This window comes from Misgurnus anguillicaudatus, chromosome 15, assembly GCF_027580225.2.
Source record: "Misgurnus anguillicaudatus chromosome 15, ASM2758022v2, whole genome shotgun sequence".
Taxonomy (NCBI): Eukaryota; Metazoa; Chordata; class Actinopteri; order Cypriniformes; family Cobitidae; genus Misgurnus; species Misgurnus anguillicaudatus.
Window position 1 is genome coordinate 32,783,996 of NC_073351.2, and position 22,213 is coordinate 32,806,208.

The window sequence follows — 22,213 nt, forward strand, 5'->3', positions numbered from 1 at the left end:
ATGCACATTTGTCACATGCATGTTCGTTTTATATTGTGTGTTTTGTTCGATGGATGGAGACCAAATTTCCTTGAAGCAGAAAGTCCAAAATCCAGACTTATTATTATATTATTTGTACAAAAATGTATTTAATAATTTAATTAGTTTAATCTGAGGTGCAGTAAAGAAAAATACAAAAACAATAATTGTAGGGTCATGAAAAGAGGAGAGAAGAGTTCATGATGTAGGATTGTAATGTGTGTTTTGATTTGATTTTAGGTTCCCCCAAGAGCTGAATATGGGTAAAATAAGTGCTGAAATCATGTGGAACCTCTTCGCCTTGGATATGAAGTATGCAATGGAAGGTGAGTTAGTCTTGCTTAATCTTTGAATGTATCAGCAGGTGTGGTGTGATGTCACAGATCAACCTATCCCAAACCTAGTTATTACATCACAGTTATACTGACTAACATCATAAGAAAGTGGTACAATTCTTTCTTTGGATCTTGTGTTTTTAATGTTTTCAGTCACCTTCTAGAAAACTGAGTAGATGCGGCAGTCACTACATTAAAACCTTTTCAGTGAAAGTGTCAGATGTTTGGTCTGTTATTATAAAGTTTGTCTGAGAGCAGAAGGATTTTTTTGTGTGAGGATTTTATGCATTGTTGTTTTTAAACCATAGACTGTATAAAACATGGACATAGTGTCCGTGACGTCACCCATAGATTTTTGAAGAGCCTTTTTGAAACCCAAAGTTGGTGGAAACGGACGTCGCCATCTTAGCAGCACATCAACGCATGTCAATCTTGGGCTTTGTCTCAGTAAGCTCCCCTGTTCAGTAGTCAGGGCACTGATTGGGAGTCTGCCATCTTAAAAGATTAGTCAATTTTCTTTAAAAAAATCCAGATAATTTACTCGCCACCATGTCATCCAAAATGTTGAAATTATGTTTTTTTAGGAAAACATTCCAGGATTTTTCTCATTTTAATGGACTTTAATGGACCCCAACACTTAACAGTTTTAATGCAGTTTAAAATTGCAGTTTCGAGGGACTCTAAACGATCCCAAATGAGGCATAAGGGTCTTATCTAGTGAAACAATTGTCATTTTTGACAAGAAAAAAAGCCACAACTTCTCGTCTTCCTCCGGTCCTGTGACACGCCAGCGCGACCTCACATAATACGTCATCACGTCAAGAGGTCACGGATGATGTATCGAAACTACGCCCCAGTGTTTACAAGTGTGGAGAAAGATGACTGTTCAGACGTTGTTGTATGTTAAATTATACAAATTAATGTCTTTGTGTCAGTTTATTGTTTAAAATGGTCCGCAAATGTGCGTTTCATATATGTAACACGTGACCTTTCCACGTCATCACGCAATTACGTGAGGTCGCGCTGGCTCATCACACAGCCGGAAGAGAAGAGAAGTTGTGGTTTAAAAGTGCATAATTTTTATTTTTCTCGCCAAAAATGACAATCGTTTCGCTAGATAAGACCCTTATTACTTGTTTGAGACCGTTTAGAGTCCTTTGAAACTGCAATTTTAAACTGCATTAAAACTGTTACGTGTTGGGGTCCATTGAAGTCCATTAAAATGAGAAAATCCTGGAATGTTTTCCTCAAAAAACATAATTTCTTCTCGACTGAACAAAGAAAGACATCAACATTTTGGATGACATGGTGGTGAGTAAATTATCTGGATTTTGTTTTTAAGAAAATGCACTAATCCTTTAAAATAATTCCAACGGATATGTTACTAAAAACTTCACCCCATCATAGTTGTCATAAAGGGCAAAATTAGCTATATAGTCCCAAAACCACTTTTTGTACCAAGCTGTAAACATATTTTTTCTGCTATAAAGTTGTGCATTGTAACGGGGGTCTATGGGATTGACTCCCTTTTTGAGCCTTGTCTCTAGTGGCCAGTCAGTGAATTGCATTTTAAATCACTTCAGTGTTGGATTTACGAAAGAGAAGAGAAGGTTGCCCCTTGGTTAAAAAGTGGCAGACCACAACTAATTGTCTGTTTGACAAGAGATGTAATTGTGGCTGTTGGTTTAAACAGTGGTTTCCTGCGGTTAGTTTTTCTTTCGGAGAGATCGCTGTCATGATGGATTAACAGTTTGGGCAATAGGTTAATTTAAGTTTACTCTAGGTAGCTGCTGAGGTTGGAAATTTTTTTATCATGCAGATGCTTTTATCCAGAGTGACTTAAAGTGTGTTCAAGATACATTTAATCAGTATGTGTGTTTCCTCGAACCCTTGACCTTTCATTGCTAATGCATTACTTCACCAATTGAGCTACAGGAACATTGCGCTTGTAATAGCGTATGTTTCGTGATCGAGGTGATGGGAAAGTTTCGATTGTTGTTTTTGTGGATGTTGTTTAGTGCCGCAGAGCATTGCTTCTCTTTAATAGTCTCCAGGTTTTAGACCTATAATATGACCACAGATGGCCTGCTATCAACATCTACAATACACACAGTAATGTTGTTAACCTGACCACAGACTGACTACTAACAAAGGCACACACATAAGTTTTCCACAGTAAAAGCTGAATGAATTGAAAGGTTATTCTCTCTCTCAGACACACACACGGAGACATCTGAGAGCAGATCGTCTAAAGGGCTTTACTGAACACACATACAGCCTTTTAAAGCTATATTAGTGAGATCCTCTTATAGACACAATGTCTGATACTTAGATGATGATATTACTTGTCTCACACCCCTAAACCTGACCCTTACAGGAACCTGTTGATATTGCTATGTTTAAAATAAATCTAAAAAAATCATGTGGATCGATTTATGCCAGTCCAGGAAATAAAGGGTTCAACATTATGTTCCCTCTGATAGACTTTACCTCCAGCTTTAGGTTGCCATAGGAACCAGGTGCCAAGATAATGCCAGTCTATGGATAAAAGATAAAGTAGATAAAATCCATGCACACACACACTTCTGCTTTTGCTGCCATTTTCTTACTTTTAGGGCTGTTTGCAGAATAAACGTTTTTGTTTACATCATATACTGTATGTGAGTGTACTGTGTCTAATAATTATGTGTATTTATAAAACGGTTAGTTCTAATCCTTGATTATGATTGGTCAATAGGTGTGCTTTATTCGCAATAAAACACTGCTATGACCGCTTCACCCAACGGTTCTATTTAATATCACTGCGCCCTTAGCAACACCCTTAGCAACACATAAACATATAATGAGACAAAGTCTGAGAACAGTTTGTTGTTTTTATTTGAACTTTCATGTTGTTTTTCGCAGTCAGGGACTATTTTTTCTAGCGGAAGGAATGCTTTTATTAATTTAACTTCATGAAAGTTGCACTAATATATATATATATATATATATATATATATATGTGTAAGCAATAAGGTACGAGAGGCTAGTGTATATAAATACACACACACACACACACACACACACACACACACACACACATACACATACATGCGTAATTTAAAGAAAAATATTTATAATTAATATTTTTTATTTATGTATAATATAAATGATATATAAATATAAACATGTATATACATATGCAAATATTTCCTAAATATATGCATGCGCGTATGTCTCTCATCTAACGTCTGAGTCTAAGTCTTTTGTCACGAGTCCGAGTTAGGTTTTGAGTCATTTCATGCGTTGCAGAGGAGGGAAAAAGCTTATTAAACAATTTTGTAAATATACCCTTTTTTACTTAGACAAAACTGTTCACTACATAATACACATGTAAAAGTACACCATTATTAAATTCAAACTAGTCAAACTTTATTTTGAGATTAAAACTATTTTTTTATTTATGTTACAAAATTGCATAGCCATTTTAATGCAGTTTCTAACTGTGGGTTCACACCAGCCGCGTTTGAGGCATCAAATTTGCATCTACCGCGCGTAGTTGGACGCTTGAACATTTTGAGTTTACTCGCTTCATTCGCACGTGAAATTCTAGTCATCGAGACATTTAGGCGGAAATTCACGTCATGGGAGGGGCTTCTGCGACTCTGATTTTTTTACTTTTTTGCGCAAATTTGCGGTGGGAATCTCAAAAACGCTTCATACACGCCACGTGACCTTCAGACATGTGTCATCGCATCTTTACATTGACTTGACGTCTACTGCGGCTGGTGTGAACGCAGCATAAGTGAGGCAAATATGGTGACAGTCTATCGTTATTATATACAGTATTGCTACTGATGACATCATAGCTGTTTTAAGGTCAAATTAAAATGAAACGCAAGTTGTGGTCAGAAGAACGCTGTACACGTTAATATCAGATTTGGTGCGCTGCACACGGCCAACATACGTCATTGAATTCTATAATAAGGGTCCGGTCAGATCATATTTACTGCGGTACAGCATACACAAAAAACACACATAATCCTTCTTTATCAAATCAGTAGTTAAGGATAAAAGACTCGAGTTGAAGTCTTTTGTGTTGAGTCGAGTCAAGTCTGAAGTCATTTCAGTTCTGAAGTCCATAAAAATGTGACTCGAGTGCCCATTTCTGGTGTGTATTTAAACATAATTATTAGACACAGTACACCCACATATATTATGTAAACAAAACTTTTATTTTGCAAATGATTAGTCGCGACTAATCGTTGACTCAACTATCCAATCAGTTCTTGATTGGTGAATTCAAGTCCATCCCTACCGTTTTTCATTTCAGAAGCCGTTTCATTTGGATATACGTCACCACTGGGAAAATAAGACAATCGCTACTTCCATTGCATGGCGGCTTTAAAATCATTTTGAGTAGTGAACTATCAACATTATCTGTTGAACACAACCTTGACATTTGCTGCAGTTCAGTAATTTTATTAAGAAATGTTACAGAGAAATTGTAGCTTCAGTCTCATTCTTCAACATTATTGAACAAAAATTGGTAATAAAATGCTGTGCATGAAATGATCGACACCGGAGGAAATTCATATACTACCACTGTGTGTTCACAGCTCACAGTTAATTTAATCAGATCAAACAGAAGCATCATACAGTATTAAAGAATAAACTTTATTATACCAGTTATTAAAGTTTAAACTTATTTATAACCTCATAATTCATAAGCAGCTAAGTTGTAATTGTAAACCATTAAAGTGCTGATGAAACAATAAAATACTTGCAAAGAACAGATAAAGAAGTTTATGTATATTTGTTTGAGATTTGAACATTTTAGTCCTGAAGGGTCTGAAACGGCCAGATGATAGTGAAATGTTGTGTAAATCTTCACATTTACAAACTATAGTGCATAGCATCATCTGAGAATAATAATACAGTATGTGCCTGATTATCTTCATCAAAAGTTAAAAAATAAACATGATGCCTGCTGTTTTTAACTGATGTATAATAATGTAATAACTTTTTAAAAGCTGTGTGGTATTTTACAGTAATTGAAAGGTCAAATTAGAGAAACTGTGGTAAAATCAAGGCAAATGCAGAAAACTGTGGCAACAACAACATGTTAAATTGTCTGGTTCCTATGCAATTGCTAAAGTGCTCTGAGTGGTATTCACCGTGTTGCTGCATGGTTGCTATGGTATTTTGGATGGTTGCTAGGTGGTTGTCTTTTGCCCAGTTCAAAAGTTTCACCCCGTAATCTCTATGATATTGTTGTCTGTCCCTCCTTTCAAGTATACTCTATGGATTTTCTTGTCCGTTGAATATACAGTACATGCAGTATATATAATCATGTACATTCAGAGTAAAATAATTTCACGCAGTGATGAGCCAGATTTGCCTGTGAATGTCTATCAATGAAAACGTAAGACAGGTGTTTAACATATATTGCTGGTGATTTATTCACATATGGTATATATGCATAACCTCATTGGCTGCTTCTACACGCTGTTCAGTTCTCTATAATATACTGTAGTGTACATTTAATAGACATCAAGATGAAAGGATATACAGCTCAGATTAAGGGACCTATCATACAACCGGTGCAGTGCAGTGCAATGCAAATATTGCATTTATTTTGAAATGTTTTTTTTAAATATTATCCCACGGATTTATTGTATATGATGACTTTGTAAAAATATGGTGAGATGAGAACCTTTTTTAAGTAATGCTTTTCAAAACACTCACGGTGCTGTCCGATTGCTGTAACATTTTGGCTCTCCACACATTTGTAAATTCTTTATCTCCTGTTTGTTACAAATAAAGTATTTTTAGAGTACAATCCTTTTCTTGCATATTTGTAAATTATTCTTTGAGATTGCACATCATGTATCCATACATTTACAGCAAATAAAAGCCTTTTAATTTTACTTCCATGACTGAAAGAAAACGACTTTTAAAGGTTTTAAAACACCAAAATAATAATGTCAATACAAATAGAAACAATGCAATTTATTAACATCAACCGGTCGTCTTCTTTCTTTGCTTAGTTTTTCAGTTTACAAATTCTGCCATCTAAATAGGGAATCTGCATGGCGAGAGCACAACTGGCTTTTAACTCATTCACCGCCAGCCTTTTTAAGAAAAGTTGCCCACCTGCATTTTTGTGATTTTAACAAAATTTTCACAAAATTCCTTGCAGGAAAAATTATTTTCTATAAATATATAAACATACAAATTATATCAAATTAAATAACACACCCTGTGCTTTCAAACAAACAATAAACAAACAAACAAACAAAATGGGGAAAAAATGTTTCATTATATATTTACTTTTTCTACTTAATTTAACCACTGAAATATGGATATTTCTCTTCAAAAATACAACATTTTGAGCAAAAAGCTTAAAAAATTGTGTTTTTGTAAAGGAATTTATGTTAGAGATCAGACTCAGAATGACTATCAAACATAAAGGCAGTTAAAATAAATCATTAAATCTTTTTAACTTCCGTTTTTGATAAATTCGGTTTGGCTTGGTGGATAAAAGCGGTATTACACTTTCACTTTGAAATTCGTTCAGAAAGGCATAATTATTAGTTAAATATGAACTCATAAATGACGAGATAACTCGTCAATGGCGGTGAATGAGTTAAAGGGGATGGGAGATGAAAGACTCGTTGGTTTATTGGACGTTACACTCAAAACACACCCTTTACTCATTACGAGAATAGGAACAACTTTTTAGTTGTTGTACACTAGGCGTACAAACCATTTTTAAATTAGAAAAAGTTGTTATGGATATGCCCGTTTAGACTGTAAGTGGCATTCATACCAGATGCGAAAGAGGCGGCAAGCACAAGTGATTTTCATGTTAAGTCAATGCAAAGATGTGAATAGGCATCCCGCGGTGCGCGAATGGCGAGCTGCGCATGATGCAGAAGGGAAACGCGCAAGTTAAAACAACCAAACTTTGCAGGATATTCACACGACTGTAACCAATCAGGAGCTTGCTCTAGTATTGACGTGAATACGGGGAGCAAGCGGAGTCACAGAAGCCCCTCCCATGACGCGAATTTCCGCATGAAAGTCTCGAATGACTAGAATTTAATGAGCACCTTTCACGCGTTATTGAAGCGAGTAATTCAAAATGTTCAAGCGTCCAACTACGCGTGAATAGCGTGTTTTTGCCGCCTCTATCGCGGCTGGTGTGAACGCCACATTAGACCATGCGCTTAGATCGTTAAAATAGGGCCCTAAGAGTTTTTATTTGTCCATATAGATGTGAGTATATCACAGACATATGATGTTTCTCAGAGAAATGGTGTGTAAGTTGGCTAAGGTATTCTGGATAGGTATAAACAGAGCTTCATCCCAAATGTTATTACTAATAATGTCTTCCTCGTTCAATGTGAATGTAACTGTGGATTGTTTGTTAATAAAACATGTTTTATTCTTGCATGCTAAAGTTTAATACTTATTCAGCTAAACATTTGCTTGTGCGTTGTGGATATAAATGGCACATCTATACGGCAGAACTGTCTCAGAAACATACACCTGGAGATGGAGAAGAGGTTTGAATGTATATGTTTGCTTCACAATTGCTTCAAAATTCTGTACAATTAAACACAAGCAGCATATTAGTATATTAGTCTTTCTTATATAGATAAAAACTATTTCTGGTGTCTCTGTTTTTTCACCAGATCAAGCTAATGTGTTTCATAACCTGCAGCAGGTGGTTAAATATAAATCTGGAGATGGTCAGGAAATGAAACACAAAACCACGAGAGCTCTGTTTCTATACCTCTGCTGCACCAAATGCAATTGCACAACACTTTCTTTGTTTTTTTTTGCTGAAGACAATATGTGTGTGTGTTTTATAAAAAACACTACAATATTTCATAAAAAATTAAAGTTTTTAATAGGGCTGTGTTGAAAAAATCGATTCACCAATTCTGAATCGATTTTCATGTTAATTTCTAAAGATCAATCCATAACTTAGAGGATCGATTTAATATAAGTTAAACTTGCCGCATCATTAAATTCACGCATGCGCGCGAGGTGGAAGGACATCAAAACAACGAACATAGCGGTCAGTAACGTTAAGCAAGCGGTTGTTTTGAAAACTCTAGAAACGGTCAAAGCTGCGATCTATATGTAAAATAATCCACTCATAACAAATGAACGAGTTATTTGTGTAATTTTTATAATAAGCGCCATGCAGTGAATCCACCGCGGGTCTCCAGCGAATCTCTCTCTCTCTCTCTCTCTCTCTCTCTCTCTCTCTCTCTCTCTCTCTCTCTCTCTCTCTTTCTCTCTCTCTCTCTCTCCCCCTCTGTGCTCATGCAGCCGGTCGGTCTCTGACGGGCAGAGGTTTCTTGAGTTGAGGCGCGCGCAACGGGTCGCCAAATAAAGAGTTCTTCTCGCACATAATGCTAATAGTTGTAAAGTTTTCTGAACTTTAAGCAAGCTAAGACAAAACTCGCATTTATATCAGTGACACGTGCGCTGCTGGAGCGATGTAGTTTGACGCCTAATTCGCTTATAGTACAAACATCTTTGATTAGAAAGACGAGAAAGAGACGCAAATGTTAATATGTAATAGAAAGTAAAGAGCGTCAAGACCTTAAAACAGACTTCGTCACATCATAGCACCCGTCATAATATCTATATCTAGAGCTACGTCTCTCATATACATGTATTTATCCTGTCTGTAGGTTTGTGCCTAAATTTATACCTGTTCATTTTACATACTGCCTATTTTTAATGTAATGTATGCATAAATACAAAAATCAATGCATACTATAGCTTCAATAGTCTATAAAATTAATAATAACTCAATTAAAAACAAGATTCTGTCTATCAAGACTTAATCTGTTGTTATCCTCTGGGCATTTTCACTTTAACATTGTTTACTTTAAATTGTCCATATTTTAAAACTGTGGTGAGCAGTTAAAAGCTAGTAAGTGGCAATTAACTGCACATTTTTATAATCAAAAAAACAATATAAACTGAAAAACATGTATACCATGAAATATACGGTTACCGTGAAATAAAATGACTCATGGAATAGATTTTTGGTCATTCCGCCCACCCCTATCTGGCACAATTTCGGGCTTTTTTCAAAAACACTTATCTAAATCTCGAAGATCTGATCAGATCGAATCGAATCGAATCAAACAATGATAATCGATTCAAGATCTTGAGAATCGGAATCGAATCGATTCTTGAAATTTGAATCGAAACCCAGCCCTAGTTTTTAATTTTAATTTCATGGTGACTTTAAATTTCATTTAAAAATGCAAATCTGTGCTTTAAAAAAACGAATGAAAAGCAATTAAGCTTGCATTTATTCATATTACTGATGTTTATGTCAAGGTGCCCTCATCATAATATACTGAACTTTCTTTGCAGTTTACAGATAACAGCTGCTAATGTTGACCGAGTCATGGACTAAAAGCACTTTAGGAAGTTTAGTGGAGTTGAAGGTCTCGCTCATCCTCCAGAGGTCTCTCTCTTTCTCTCTCTCTCTCTCTCTCTATCTGCATCTCTCTCTATGACCTGTTTATTCAATCCTTAGTCTCAATACATTTGTCCAAGTCTTACCCAGAAGCACTTAGCAGGACGTGTCTGTGTGTGTGGTTTAATAAAGACTTTGATGCACTTCGGTCTTGCAGTGAGAAGATGAAGGTGGTTAATTTTCTTGAGAAGTGAATCACATTGTAAGTTAATGTAACGTAATATAACAGACTGACAGAGGTCAGAAAACACCTCTTCTTTCGCTCGAACACTCCATCTCTTCTTAATTTTCCAGGTTCAGTGCAACCAACGCTTTATTGACATTTTCTGTGATGTGATGCACATTTGCACAGAAAATCACTTAGAGTCGTCTGCCAGTATGTAATTCATGCTACAAATTAAATCTGAAATTATTTTCTTGAAAGATTACGTTAACTGCTCTTTGCTTTAGGTAAATATACTTTATTTTGTGAATTAGTACACAGTCACACAAAACTCGACAGGTCTGTTTTGTACCGCACATCTCAAGTCGATTAGGTAGTGATATTCCGGAAAAAAAATATTTTCTTCGGCAAGAGTCAGACTATTGTTGTAAATGTTGTTAAACAAGCTGTGAAATTGTTCACAGTTCAAAGCTTAGACTCGTGTAAGGCAGTCTAGCATCTGTGTGTGTGTATGGTCTGGATTTAAGGTACAATATCAGAAATATCTAAAAAAAAATCCCTAACAGCAGTTACAGTAGCGTGGAGAAGTCACTAGCATTGTTGTTTTAGCAAAGTTAGAACTCTTTTGAGAAGACTGAAGACCTAAAATCATAAAAAATTTGATTATAAATTAGGATTTCATTTTATTTGGGTTAAAGAGAGCCTGCAGGGTTCTGCTATAGACCTTTTGCGTTTGCAAACAGAGATGACGTTTTTTGTGGGCAGAGCCCAACTGGTGGCAGAAAGTGATTTAGCGTTAAACTGTGATTTTTAAGGATCCGGTGTAGAAGTCTGTTTCCTCTATATTTCTCTTAAGTGTAATGTTTCTTATAACGTTTTCACCAAGTTACGTTTATTTTTTAAATAAATTAAAAGTTTAAATGGCTTGGCTACTAATTGTGTGCATGTATGTAATGTATATGTATTGTTCTTTATTGGTAAATCAATTATTTTTACAGTATGAATCGCTGAAGTACTTATAAGAGCAATACTATCATCTATTCTGTATAATATAATTTATTAAATATTTCATCATTTCCTGTTTTTAATTTCTTCCTTATAGCCTATGTGTTTGATCTAAAACTATTATGTTTACATACAAATTAATTTGTATAGGCCTGTTTATATTTTATTAACACTTTACATCGTGTGTGTGTGCTATGTTTATATATTTAAACATCATAATTAGAACAAACAGGAAGAAGACATAGGCTAAGATATAAGGTAAAAAGAAGTAATAGAAAACGGAAAAAATACGAAAACTTTAATAAATGGTAATATTATTGATATTATGAACTAATTCAAATCTTTAATCTTTCTAAATAAATTATAAACGTAACGTGATGAAAACGCTATAAGAAACACATAGAGGGATCAGACTTCGACAGAACACCGGATATCTTCTCTAATTATTTTCTATTCAAATTATTAAAAGATTTTCAGATGATTTCATCACTCCAGTCTGTCCGGTTGAGGGCTTTTATTGCAACCATAAACACCTGCGTTTATCTTCAAATGGTGTCTTCGACGACGGTATATTATATAAATGAAGGTCATCTATTTTGGCATTCCTATTCTGACACTTAACAGCACAACAAAACATTTTCTAGTGAGTTATATTGTTCATTTCACTCGTGTCTCATTCATTTCCAGTGTTTTTCTGCCACCACATGCGCGCGTGACGTAACTGTGACGTCGACTCGCAAAAGGTCTATTGCTCATGTGTAAAGGGAGTTCAAACTAAATACACAAAGCTACTTTTTCTCATTTGTTTTTTCTGTTTTTTAATGCATACACATTTTCTGAATTTTCTGGTTGTTTACTAATAAAGAGAAATAATTATGGTCACTCACTATATCATTCCTAAAACAACCAATCTAATAGTGGCATGGTGCCTTTTGCACACTGTAGGGTAGAGCGGGGCACAAAGTAACATCTTTTGGCTTAATGCTATATCATTTAAAACATATTTAAGTTAGATTAACCACACAATTTACACAATTGACACATCTCTGCTACAAATGAACACTTAAAGTTTGTTTGTGGGATCTACCGTTATTGTACAATTACACCGAAAGAGACAGCAGTGCAAACATTACAACTTACCTCATAGATGGGTTTAATTGTAACAAACAGAGGGCCCTATTTTAACGATCTAAATGCATTGTCTAAAGCGCACAGGCGTGCCCGATTCCACTTTTGCTAATTTAACAACGGGAAAAATGGTTTATGCGCCAAGCGCACAGTCTAAAAGGGTTGTTCCTATTCTTGTAATGAGTAATGGGTGTGTTTTGGGCGTAACGTGCAATAAACCAATAAGAGTCTCAGCTCTCATTCCCTTTTAAAGCCAGTTGCGCCTGGCATCATGCAGATTTCTTATTTAGAAAGCAGAATTTAAACTAAGCAGAGGACTTCCAATTTAAGATTAATGTTAAATAATTGTGTTGTTTTCACTTGTATTGAAATTGTTATTTTTGGATTAAAACCTTTAAAAGTCGTTATCTTTCAGTCATGGAAGTAAAAAAGCAGGATTTTATTTGCTGTAAATGTATGGATATCCAACATCATTAAAAAATAATTTACTGTAAGAAAAGGTTTGTACCCTAAAAATACTTTATTTATAACAAACAGGAGATAAAGAATGTGCGGAGAGTTTTTTCTTAAGCATTACTTAAAAATGTTTCTCATCTCACCATATCCGCAGGTACAGAGTCATCATATACAATAAATCTGTGGGGTAGCATTTAAAAAACATTTTAAAAATAGATGCAATATTTACATTTGTTTAAGGCAAAACATTTAATTACTTACCAGGCTACAGATGAAGAAGCTCTTTACGCCTTTTAACGTCTCATAATTGGTCCTCATTTATGTCCAAGAGACTCAATAATAATCTCTTACATTTTAATCCTTAAACTTTTCATATTATAAAAACGATTGTGTTCTGCTGCGCATCCATGTGTGTGATAAGCAAACACGCATTGTCGTCCCGTATTACGAACGCGCTTATTAAATAACAAAAACAATATTACACCATTGACTTTAGACTTTAGAGCAGGTTTAAGTTGGTCAATGGCATAGTCTATTTTAGTTGCCTCCAACAATGCGCCTGAACTAGGGATGCACCGAATCCAGATTTTTTAGGTTCGGCCGAATCCCGAATCCACCGTTTAAGATTCGGCCGAAACCGAATACCGAATCCTACTTGCATCCTTATTCCAACACAGTAAAACACATTAATGAAGTAAAAAACGTCCACAGCAGTGTATTTTTCATTTTATTTAATTTTAACTGTACATTATGCCAGGATGACAAGTTGGAAAAACTATTTTGACAATTACCATAAGCCTATGCATAATGAAAGCGATGCGTTTCGACACGCTCGTTTTTCCAATAAGCAAGCAGCTCCGCGCTGAAAACTATATTTAACTTTGAGTGAGAAGCTCCGCTCGTCAATGTCAGTCTTCACACGGCCGTCCAATTACAGTGGAGGAGGGGCAGGACATTACCACAGCAACCAACCGGCTCACAGCTGAAGCGTCACAGCTACCAAGCGCTCGGCTGAAAAACAGCTGGCATTTGGGGTCCTCAAGGCGTTTTCAGCGGTGTTTAAAAGTTTTGGTGTGTCCAGCTGACCAAAAGAAAAAGCTCATCTCCACGTCAGCACCCGATGTGTGTAATCAACGGCTGCGTGACGTCGACCAGCGTAGCGCAAGCCTAGGGTTCGGTTCGGTGGAAAAAAAATCTAGGATTCGGCCGAATCCGAACCCCGCCAAAAAGCCCAGTATTCGGCCGATCCGAAACCGAATCCTGGATTCGGTGCATCCCTAGCCTGAACACACCTCATTTTCAGACCAGAACGCCCATGGCCGCAAAATTGGGCACAGATGCATTTGCTATTTAAAAAACATGGCGCTAAATGTGAAAATATTAATTGCGCCGGGTTGAAACTAGCAAAAAACACTTGCGTCGCGCATTGCGCTGGGTGTATGATAGGGCCCAGAGAGTTTGTTGTAACACCTGCTAAAAAATTTAGTTTAAACACAAATAATTCAAAACAATTCTGTCTATATACTAAAGGTGGATATTTTTATATATCTGCCTATAAAAGATAGATATCCACACATTCATCCATCCATCATCCTTCATCTAACCATGCTTGTATTAAGCATTAATGCATATAAATAGATTTTATAAGGGCTGCCGCTGCACAATTAAGACAAAAAATCATAATTGTCATTTATTTCCTCTGATATTTTATTAACATTATTTTGATTAATAGCATTTACATCGTTTTCATTTCATTATCATTGTATACCTGAGACTTAATTGTAACACTGTGTGACAACTAATCCTGCTGTGTAAAGAGGTTTCAATCCCAGCTATCAGTTACTAAGAGTTGCTGAAATGTTTTTAAATATTGTTATGTTATAGGTAACAAGACAGTGATTAAAATAATATAAGGTTGGATTTGGTGACTTACACATCCAACTCATAAATTGAAAGAAATTTACTTTTATGCCTCCAACATCTTAAAACACAGCAAAATTTTTACAGGAGATCATCTTCCGAAAACAAACAAAAGCACAGATTGCTCCGCCTTGTATAAATATGTAAAGTAGTCGTGTTACCATTAACCCCGCGTTAGTTTCTGCCCCGCTCACTTGTACATCCCAGCTTACAAGACAGTAAGCAGGACATAAGATGTGTTTGTGAAATGGATTAAACACTTGCATAAAATAACAAAATATTACAGCAAGCATCTGTAGACAAATGGTGTTGTAACTTGATCAAAAGGATTATTGTATGTGAATGTCAGATGTTGGATTATTTCTGAAATCTCCACAATGGTGTTGCATAAGAGTCTGCATGAAGAATCATGTTAAGCATTTGCTTTACTTGTTATTTGTTATTGCATTTGATAAATGTTTCTTCTGTATGTATGATCTATTTTAACTGTGAGGTTTACTGACATTATTATTGAATAAGTGCAACTCGTATTGCTATTTTATTATCGATTGCCATAGCATTCAGACGTTTCACTGTGAGGGGGGTGTTACTGAAGTCATTTGTATTTTGGGAATGCCAATATGATTGATGGTACAGTATTGGTTGTGTTTCTTATCTCTTTTAAATCTGTCTAAACCCCTAAAGAAGTCAATCAGTTTTTATTGGTCGCTTACATGAGCCTGTTGTAAACCTTGAGGTTTAAGAAGCATAACTCTCCTTTTTTAATCCAGTCAGGTGACGGGTCTAAATCTTTTCTGATGTTTGCTTGTATTGATTCACTGTTAATCTCAGTTGAGTCCCAATGGAGCGGGCGGTTTAAACTGAGCCTTGACTTTCACTGCTTCACTGTAAAGAAAGCTTTACTGGCTTAACTGTTGTGTTGATTTACATTATTGCCAAAGTGTTTGAAAGTAAAACAAAGCGCAGATGTATACTAGGGGTGTAAATGTACAGATTTACATTTTCAAATCAGAATTGTCAAATCTTACGTATAGTCGACTAATAGTCATTCATCTATGTGTGTGTGCATTGGTTGAGAGTGGGACCAGACCAGGTAGTCAGCAAATGGTTAATTTTAATTTTCTTTCACAAGCAGCACCCAGAAACAACTTTCTGACCAAAATGCCTTTCAAATGATAAATGAAGATGAAACAGACAATGCATTTTTTTCTTTTTTAAGTTAAAATTAAAGGCAGCATAAACATTCATTACATGATTCCTTATAACATTTTAAAGCCATGATGTACATATCATCACACAAAGATATAAAAAAACACACGTTTTTGATAAATGTTTCGAAAATGCCTGGGAAGCTTGTTCAGCGATCTTATTTAATTTTGAGATTTAGCATGTCAAGGTATTAATGATAAAAAAACGACAAATGACATCATTTGTGATTGTTACTGTAAATGATAAAAACAAAGCTTTGTATACAATTCCTTAAACGTTAATTTTATAAAAAAGAAAAATATAAAAATTACTGATTTTATAGACACTACGCTTTATTATTTTGCATCTTTTTTTGTGTTTAGTTTGATGAACTCATAAATATCATTTTAAATATGACAGAGCAGTTAGCATTTAGCGTGTTATGCTAAATTGCATGCCAGCTATTGATGTGATTGGTGTGCTATTTATGTTGTTGATGTAGTTGTTGGTATTATTATTATTATTAATTAATATTATTATTAATAATAATATTGTCACTGTTTTTTACAAAATATTAATATCATCACCATCATTTTATATAATATTTTATTGACTGTTGTCAGTATTATTACTGTTATTACTATTAATAATGATCATTGTTTATTATTATTAAGTTATTATAATGGGATTAGGAGAAAAAAACAATCCTAACATCATAACAATCCCTAGAATTGTCATTGGTATTACCATTATTATTGTAAATACTATTTTTGCATAATATACATATTATTATTATTATTATTAATACTACCCAAATATGTATTATTATCTGTTTAAATTATTATTATTATTATTATTATTATTTTGTCTTATTATTATTATTTTGCTTATTATCATTGCTTCATAACAATCATCTGTAATCAATATTATCATCTGTTTTACTATCCGTTTAATTTATTCATTTATTTTTTATATCATTGAGCAGAACAAATCATTGTCACAATTGTTGTTTTTGTTTTTGTTGTCTGTTTTGTTTTTGTTGTTTACTACTTAACTATCTGTTGTATATTTTGCACTTATAATAAAAAAATAAAAAAGAACGTCTTGCAACGGTAAATAAAAAAAATAAAAACTTGCATGCCAGCATGCAGCAGCGCAACATCGTTATAACAAAAAGCAACCCAAATTTACAAACTTAAATAAGATCAGAATTTACCCTTATAATACATCAAAAATAAGGTCAGAATCAAGTAACAATGTGCAGAACATGTGTGCAAAATGCCTGAAGTGCAGGGGAACAAAACAAAAGCCACATATAGTTAAATCAGATAGCCCAGAGTGATCTATAAATAAAATAAAATGAAGAAATAATTAAAATAGCCAGAATTGCTAGCTTTGTTTTTTTAACTGCAGAACTAAAGAGACAAATGTTTCGCAATGATTTATTAACCTGGAAAGTTCTTCCCACATGGATGTGCCCTGTCACGGAGTAGTTGGATTTATTAACGCACTTTAAAAATATTTATTGAAAGGTACTTTTTTAGATATTATTTGCATAGTATTATCATAATGATAATATTCCGTATATTAACATATTTGGAAAAAACATTTATATGTACACTGAAAAAAATGATTCATTGAATTTAACCAACTCTTCCAAGGCAAGTGGTTGCAATAAATCCATCCAAGCTACATTCAAACAAAAAAGATTAGTAAAGTAAAATAAAATATACAACTTTTATTTAAATGTAGCTTAAATAAATTGATTGCAACCACTTACCTTAAATTAATTGTTTTAATTCAATGAATCATTTTTTTCAGTGTAAAATCAAATAATGTGCACCATTATACAGCCAAAATTGAATTAGCTTTATTTTATAACACGTCTGCAATGATTCAACTGTGAGATTGGTAGTCAAATCAGGCTTCTCCCGTTGAAGCATTACATTTTTTAAACTATTTGGGGTCACCTCTTATGTATAGTATATAAAATAAATGTCTAATGAATTCAAATACATTTATGGGAAACTAAATATAGCCAAATATGAGTAAAAGAGATTGCATTGAAAATGCAGAAATAGGAATATTGTTAATGAGATAAACCTCATCTGTCAGCTCTTATAGGGAAGGACGTTTTCTTCCTCATCTGGACACAAGGATTTTAATTTACTTGATATCCACAGCAAAGAGACAGGGTTACAAACACTACATTAAATACATCTTTGGCTGAATTTGTTGTTTTTCTCCTTGGACAGAAAATAATGTTGTGGTTTCTATTAAAAGCCAGCTGTGTCATGTTGTAATGTGCATCAGTATGTAAACATTCCTGTCTCTTTGATCTTCACACAACAAACTCTTTAAACAGTTTCACATTGACAGTGTTTGATAGCCCTGATCAGCTGGTCCATTGAGTCTGTTTGTCTCTCAGTGTTTCTAATCAATGTAAACAACAGGAGAAATAAGCTGAGTATTGTGTCGAAAGCAGACAAGTGGTCTGACTTGAGAAATCATTGATACTAAACCTCAGAGGACTGTGTGTGTGTGTGTGTGTGTGTGTGTGTGTGTGTGTGTGTGTGTGTGTATTTGATTGTGTGGTGGTCTATACCAGGGGTTTTCAAACTGAGGGGCGGGGCCCCCAGGGGGGCCGCGAGATGGTGCCAGGGGGGCCCCAGTTTTATGACATTTTATAAAATACATTAATTTATCATAAATTTTGTGTAATTAAACATACAAAAATAAGGCTACTAACCAAAAGCACTACTTTTTTGTATGATTTAATATGTGTTTTAGTAAAATGTTGAGTTTAGAAAAGTTTTTTGTCATAAATTTTCTTTGGGGGGCCGCGAAGGAATGCACCATACACAAGGGGGGCCGCACGACAAGTATGTGCAGGAAAACCGTGGGTCGGGTTGGGGTGGGTAAAGATATTGTCACTTTATTTGCGGGTTAGGGCGGGTCGGGTAATTAAAAATAAAATAAAAAAACACTGTATGTTGCATGTAATTCTAGCCTATAATAAATATTTGGGAATATACATTTTCATATTTTATTAGGTTCTTTGATAAGGTTACAATAGGTCTACATAGCAGCGCAACTTGCATGATGTCCCCAAACCTTTGGCTTCACATCACAAAAACGCCAAGCAGCTCCCGCTGTCAGCCACAACAACAAAACAAACGGAGAAGTAAGGAACAATTAACGAATGGCCATTGAATTTTTCGAAAATAATGCATGCCTGCTTTGCGTCGTGCCACATTACCACCTTGGGTGTACATTATTTTCGAACAATTCAACGCACCGTCTTCAATTATTCCTTACTTATGAAACAGATTGTTTTGCTCATTGATGTAGCACTCATAGCTGGTCATTATTTTTGTTGCATAGCAACATTAATTTACTGATTACATGTTTTTTTAGATTTGATCTTTTAATAACCATTGTGTCATTATCTTGTGGTAACATGGATGGATAGATGGATTTTTAAATGGATGGATGGTACCTTATTGATTCAATGTGGGTAATTGAGGAACACATACATTTATGCATTTGACAGATGCTTTTATTCAAAGGGACTTGCAGTAAATTCAAGCTGTATAATTTGAGCTACAAATACTACAAGACTAGAGTCTTCTAATGGCATGATTTGTACTCAAGTTCATTTTATGTTCTGCCACAAAGACTGAATGTAATTTCATCATAACAAAAAACTGCAATAACAGAAAACAACCACATTAGACAGAAATATCTGTGCAGGAATATCAGTTGAATGGAGAATTAAAACAGTGTTTTAGTTTGCATTTAATATCAAGCATATCTTTATGAATCAGTTATCCCACTAACTTCTGATAATGAGAATCTTCATGGTACCAGTTTCAGTACCTTTTCACAGTACTTTACTTGGTGAACTCATTTTTAGTGAAATAAAACTCTTATATTGTAATATTTTGCTGTTTATTTAGAATTTTCACACACTAAACAAAATACAACTTCTCTCTACCTACACTCACCTAAAGGATTATTAGGAATACCTGTTCAATTTCTTATTAATGCAATTATCTAATCAACCAATCACATGGCAGTTTCTTCAATGCATTTAGGGGTGTGGTCCTGGACAAGACAATCTCCTGACTCCAAACTGTGTCAGAATGGGAAAGAAATGTGATTTAAGCAATTTTGAGCGTGGCATGGTTGTTGGTGCCAGTCTGAGTATTTCACAATCTGCTCAGTTACTGTGATTTTTACACACAACCATTTCTAGGGTTTACAAAGAATGGTGGGAAAAGGAAAAAACATCCAGTATGCGGCAGTCCTGTGAGCGAAAATGCCTTGATGATGCTAGAGATCAGAGAAGAATGAACCGACTGATTCAAGCTGATAGAAGAGCAACTTTGACTGAAATAACCACTCGTGACAACCGAGGTATGCAGCAAAGCATTTGTGAAGCCACAACACGCACAACCTTGAGGCGGATGGGCTACAACAGCAGAAGACCCCACCGGGTACCACTCATCTCCACTACAAATAGGAAAAAGATGCTACGATTTGCATGAGCTCACCAAAATTGGACAGTTGAAGACTGGAAAAATGTTGCCTGGTCTGATGAGTCTCGATTTCTGTTGAGACATTCAGATGATAGAGTCAGATTTTGGCGTAAACAGAATGAGAACATGGATCCATCATGCCTTGTTACCACTGTGCAGGCTGCTGGTGGTGGTGTAATGGTGTGGGGGATGTTTTCTTTGCACACTTTAGGCCCCTTAGGGTTAATTGGGCATCATTTAAATGCCACGGCCTACCCGAGCATTGTTTCTGACCATGTCCATCTCTTTATGACCACCATGTACCCATCCTCTGATGGCTACTTCCAGCAGGATAATGCACCATGTCTCAAAGCTTGAATTATTTTTAAATTGGTTTCTTGAACATGACAATGAGTTCAATGTACTAAAATGGCCCCCACAGTCAGCAGATCTCAACCCAATAGAGCATCTTTGGGATGTGGTGGAACGGGAGCTTCGTGCACTGGATGTGCAACCCACAAATCTCCATCAACTGCAAGATGCTATCCTATCAATATGGGCCAACATTTCTAAAGAATACTTTCGGCACCTTGTTGAATCAATGCCACGTAGAATTAAGGCAGTTAAGGTGAAAGGGGGTCAAACACAGTATTAGTATGGTGTTCCTAATAATCCTTTAGGTGAATGTATATGCTATATATGCTGTTATGATGGGTTATATATACCCAGGTAGCAGAACATTGTGTAAAATCTGAATTTAATTTTAATAAAAATATATATTTAACCAAAAAATCAAAAACTTTTTTGTCAACCTCATGTTTAGCAGAATGTCGATGTATTATAGTTATGTGTAAGGTGCAGACTGAGAGGAAGATGTTTCAGTGCATAACTTATGATAAATGATATTAAGAGCTGTAGTTATACACTTTGGAGACATGTGGCTTTTTAATTTAAGAAGGGAAAATTAGCCGGGGTTGAAATCTCATCTTTGATGCTGGAGAGAGCATTGATTAGAATTTTGCTATATTATACTTTAAGTCAGTTATGAGCTCGGTTTAAACACATTTCCCTTATTTCATTATCACATCTCATTATTGCTGTACTTTTCATTTTACTTGAGTAATTGTGCCCACCATCGTGAATAGAAGACAAGTTGTAATCATAATTGATAACCATTACATCTGCACTTTGCATGTATTGCATTTTTCCCTGAAGGTTTTATTACAAATCGTGCATTAAATAAAGAGTCAAGAGTTCTTATCATTTAGCTTCTTGACTAAACCTTCAAATCATCATCATCATTTCCTTTACTCCACATTATTATGTCTTTTTCTCTGGGGTTAACTGGGCATGTTAGAATAAGTGGTTGACCAATATGATGTTCAGTTATCAATACAGATGTCAATAGCCAGAGAGGAATATCACTAATGCCAATGCATAGGTTTAAAAAGTCTGATATGTTTCAATTTCATTTAACGTATTGATGTTATCTGTCAATAGACGTTGTTGTTGTTGTAGTGGTGATAATCTCCAAATGTTCATTTAAAGGTCCACTGTGTAGATTTTTAGTGGCATCTAGAGGTAAGACTGTGAATTGCAACCAACGACTCACTCCCCCGCTCACCCCTCCCTTTCAAAACTCATAGTGAAGCTACGGCAGCCGCCACAGGACAAACACGTCGTCGTCGTCTGAGACAACGTAGTGCCAAAACGCACTCTATAGAACCGTTTGTCCCTTTAGGGCTACTGTAGAAACATGGCGGTGCAAAATACGGTGCATGTAGATGAAAGCGGCTCATTCTAAGGTAATAAAAACAATACAGTTTATTTTGTAAGGTTTTGTATACACCACTGGTAATATAGTTATGTATATTATGTTGCATTTCTGTCAAGATATTCTTCTAAAAGTTCCACAGTGCACCTTTAATTGGCCTGGCATTTTGAATGAAAGTATGCACAAAGTTTAGCTACTCAAAGCAGGAAT

General features: G+C 35.2%; 1 protein-coding gene across 4 annotated transcripts in view; it reads left to right on the forward strand.

Annotated features, from left to right (window-relative positions):
* LOC129418593 (protein unc-13 homolog C) overlaps nt 1-22,213 on the forward strand; it is a 237,743-nt gene that overhangs the window by 157,944 nt on the left and 57,586 nt on the right. For all 4 annotated transcript variants that reach the window (XM_073853802.1, XM_073853801.1, XM_073853803.1 and 1 more), the window contains one exon: nt 259-344. In XM_073853802.1, the coding sequence (XP_073709903.1) occupies nt 259-344 (86 nt within the window). The remainder of the gene's footprint in view (nt 1-258; nt 345-22,213) is intronic.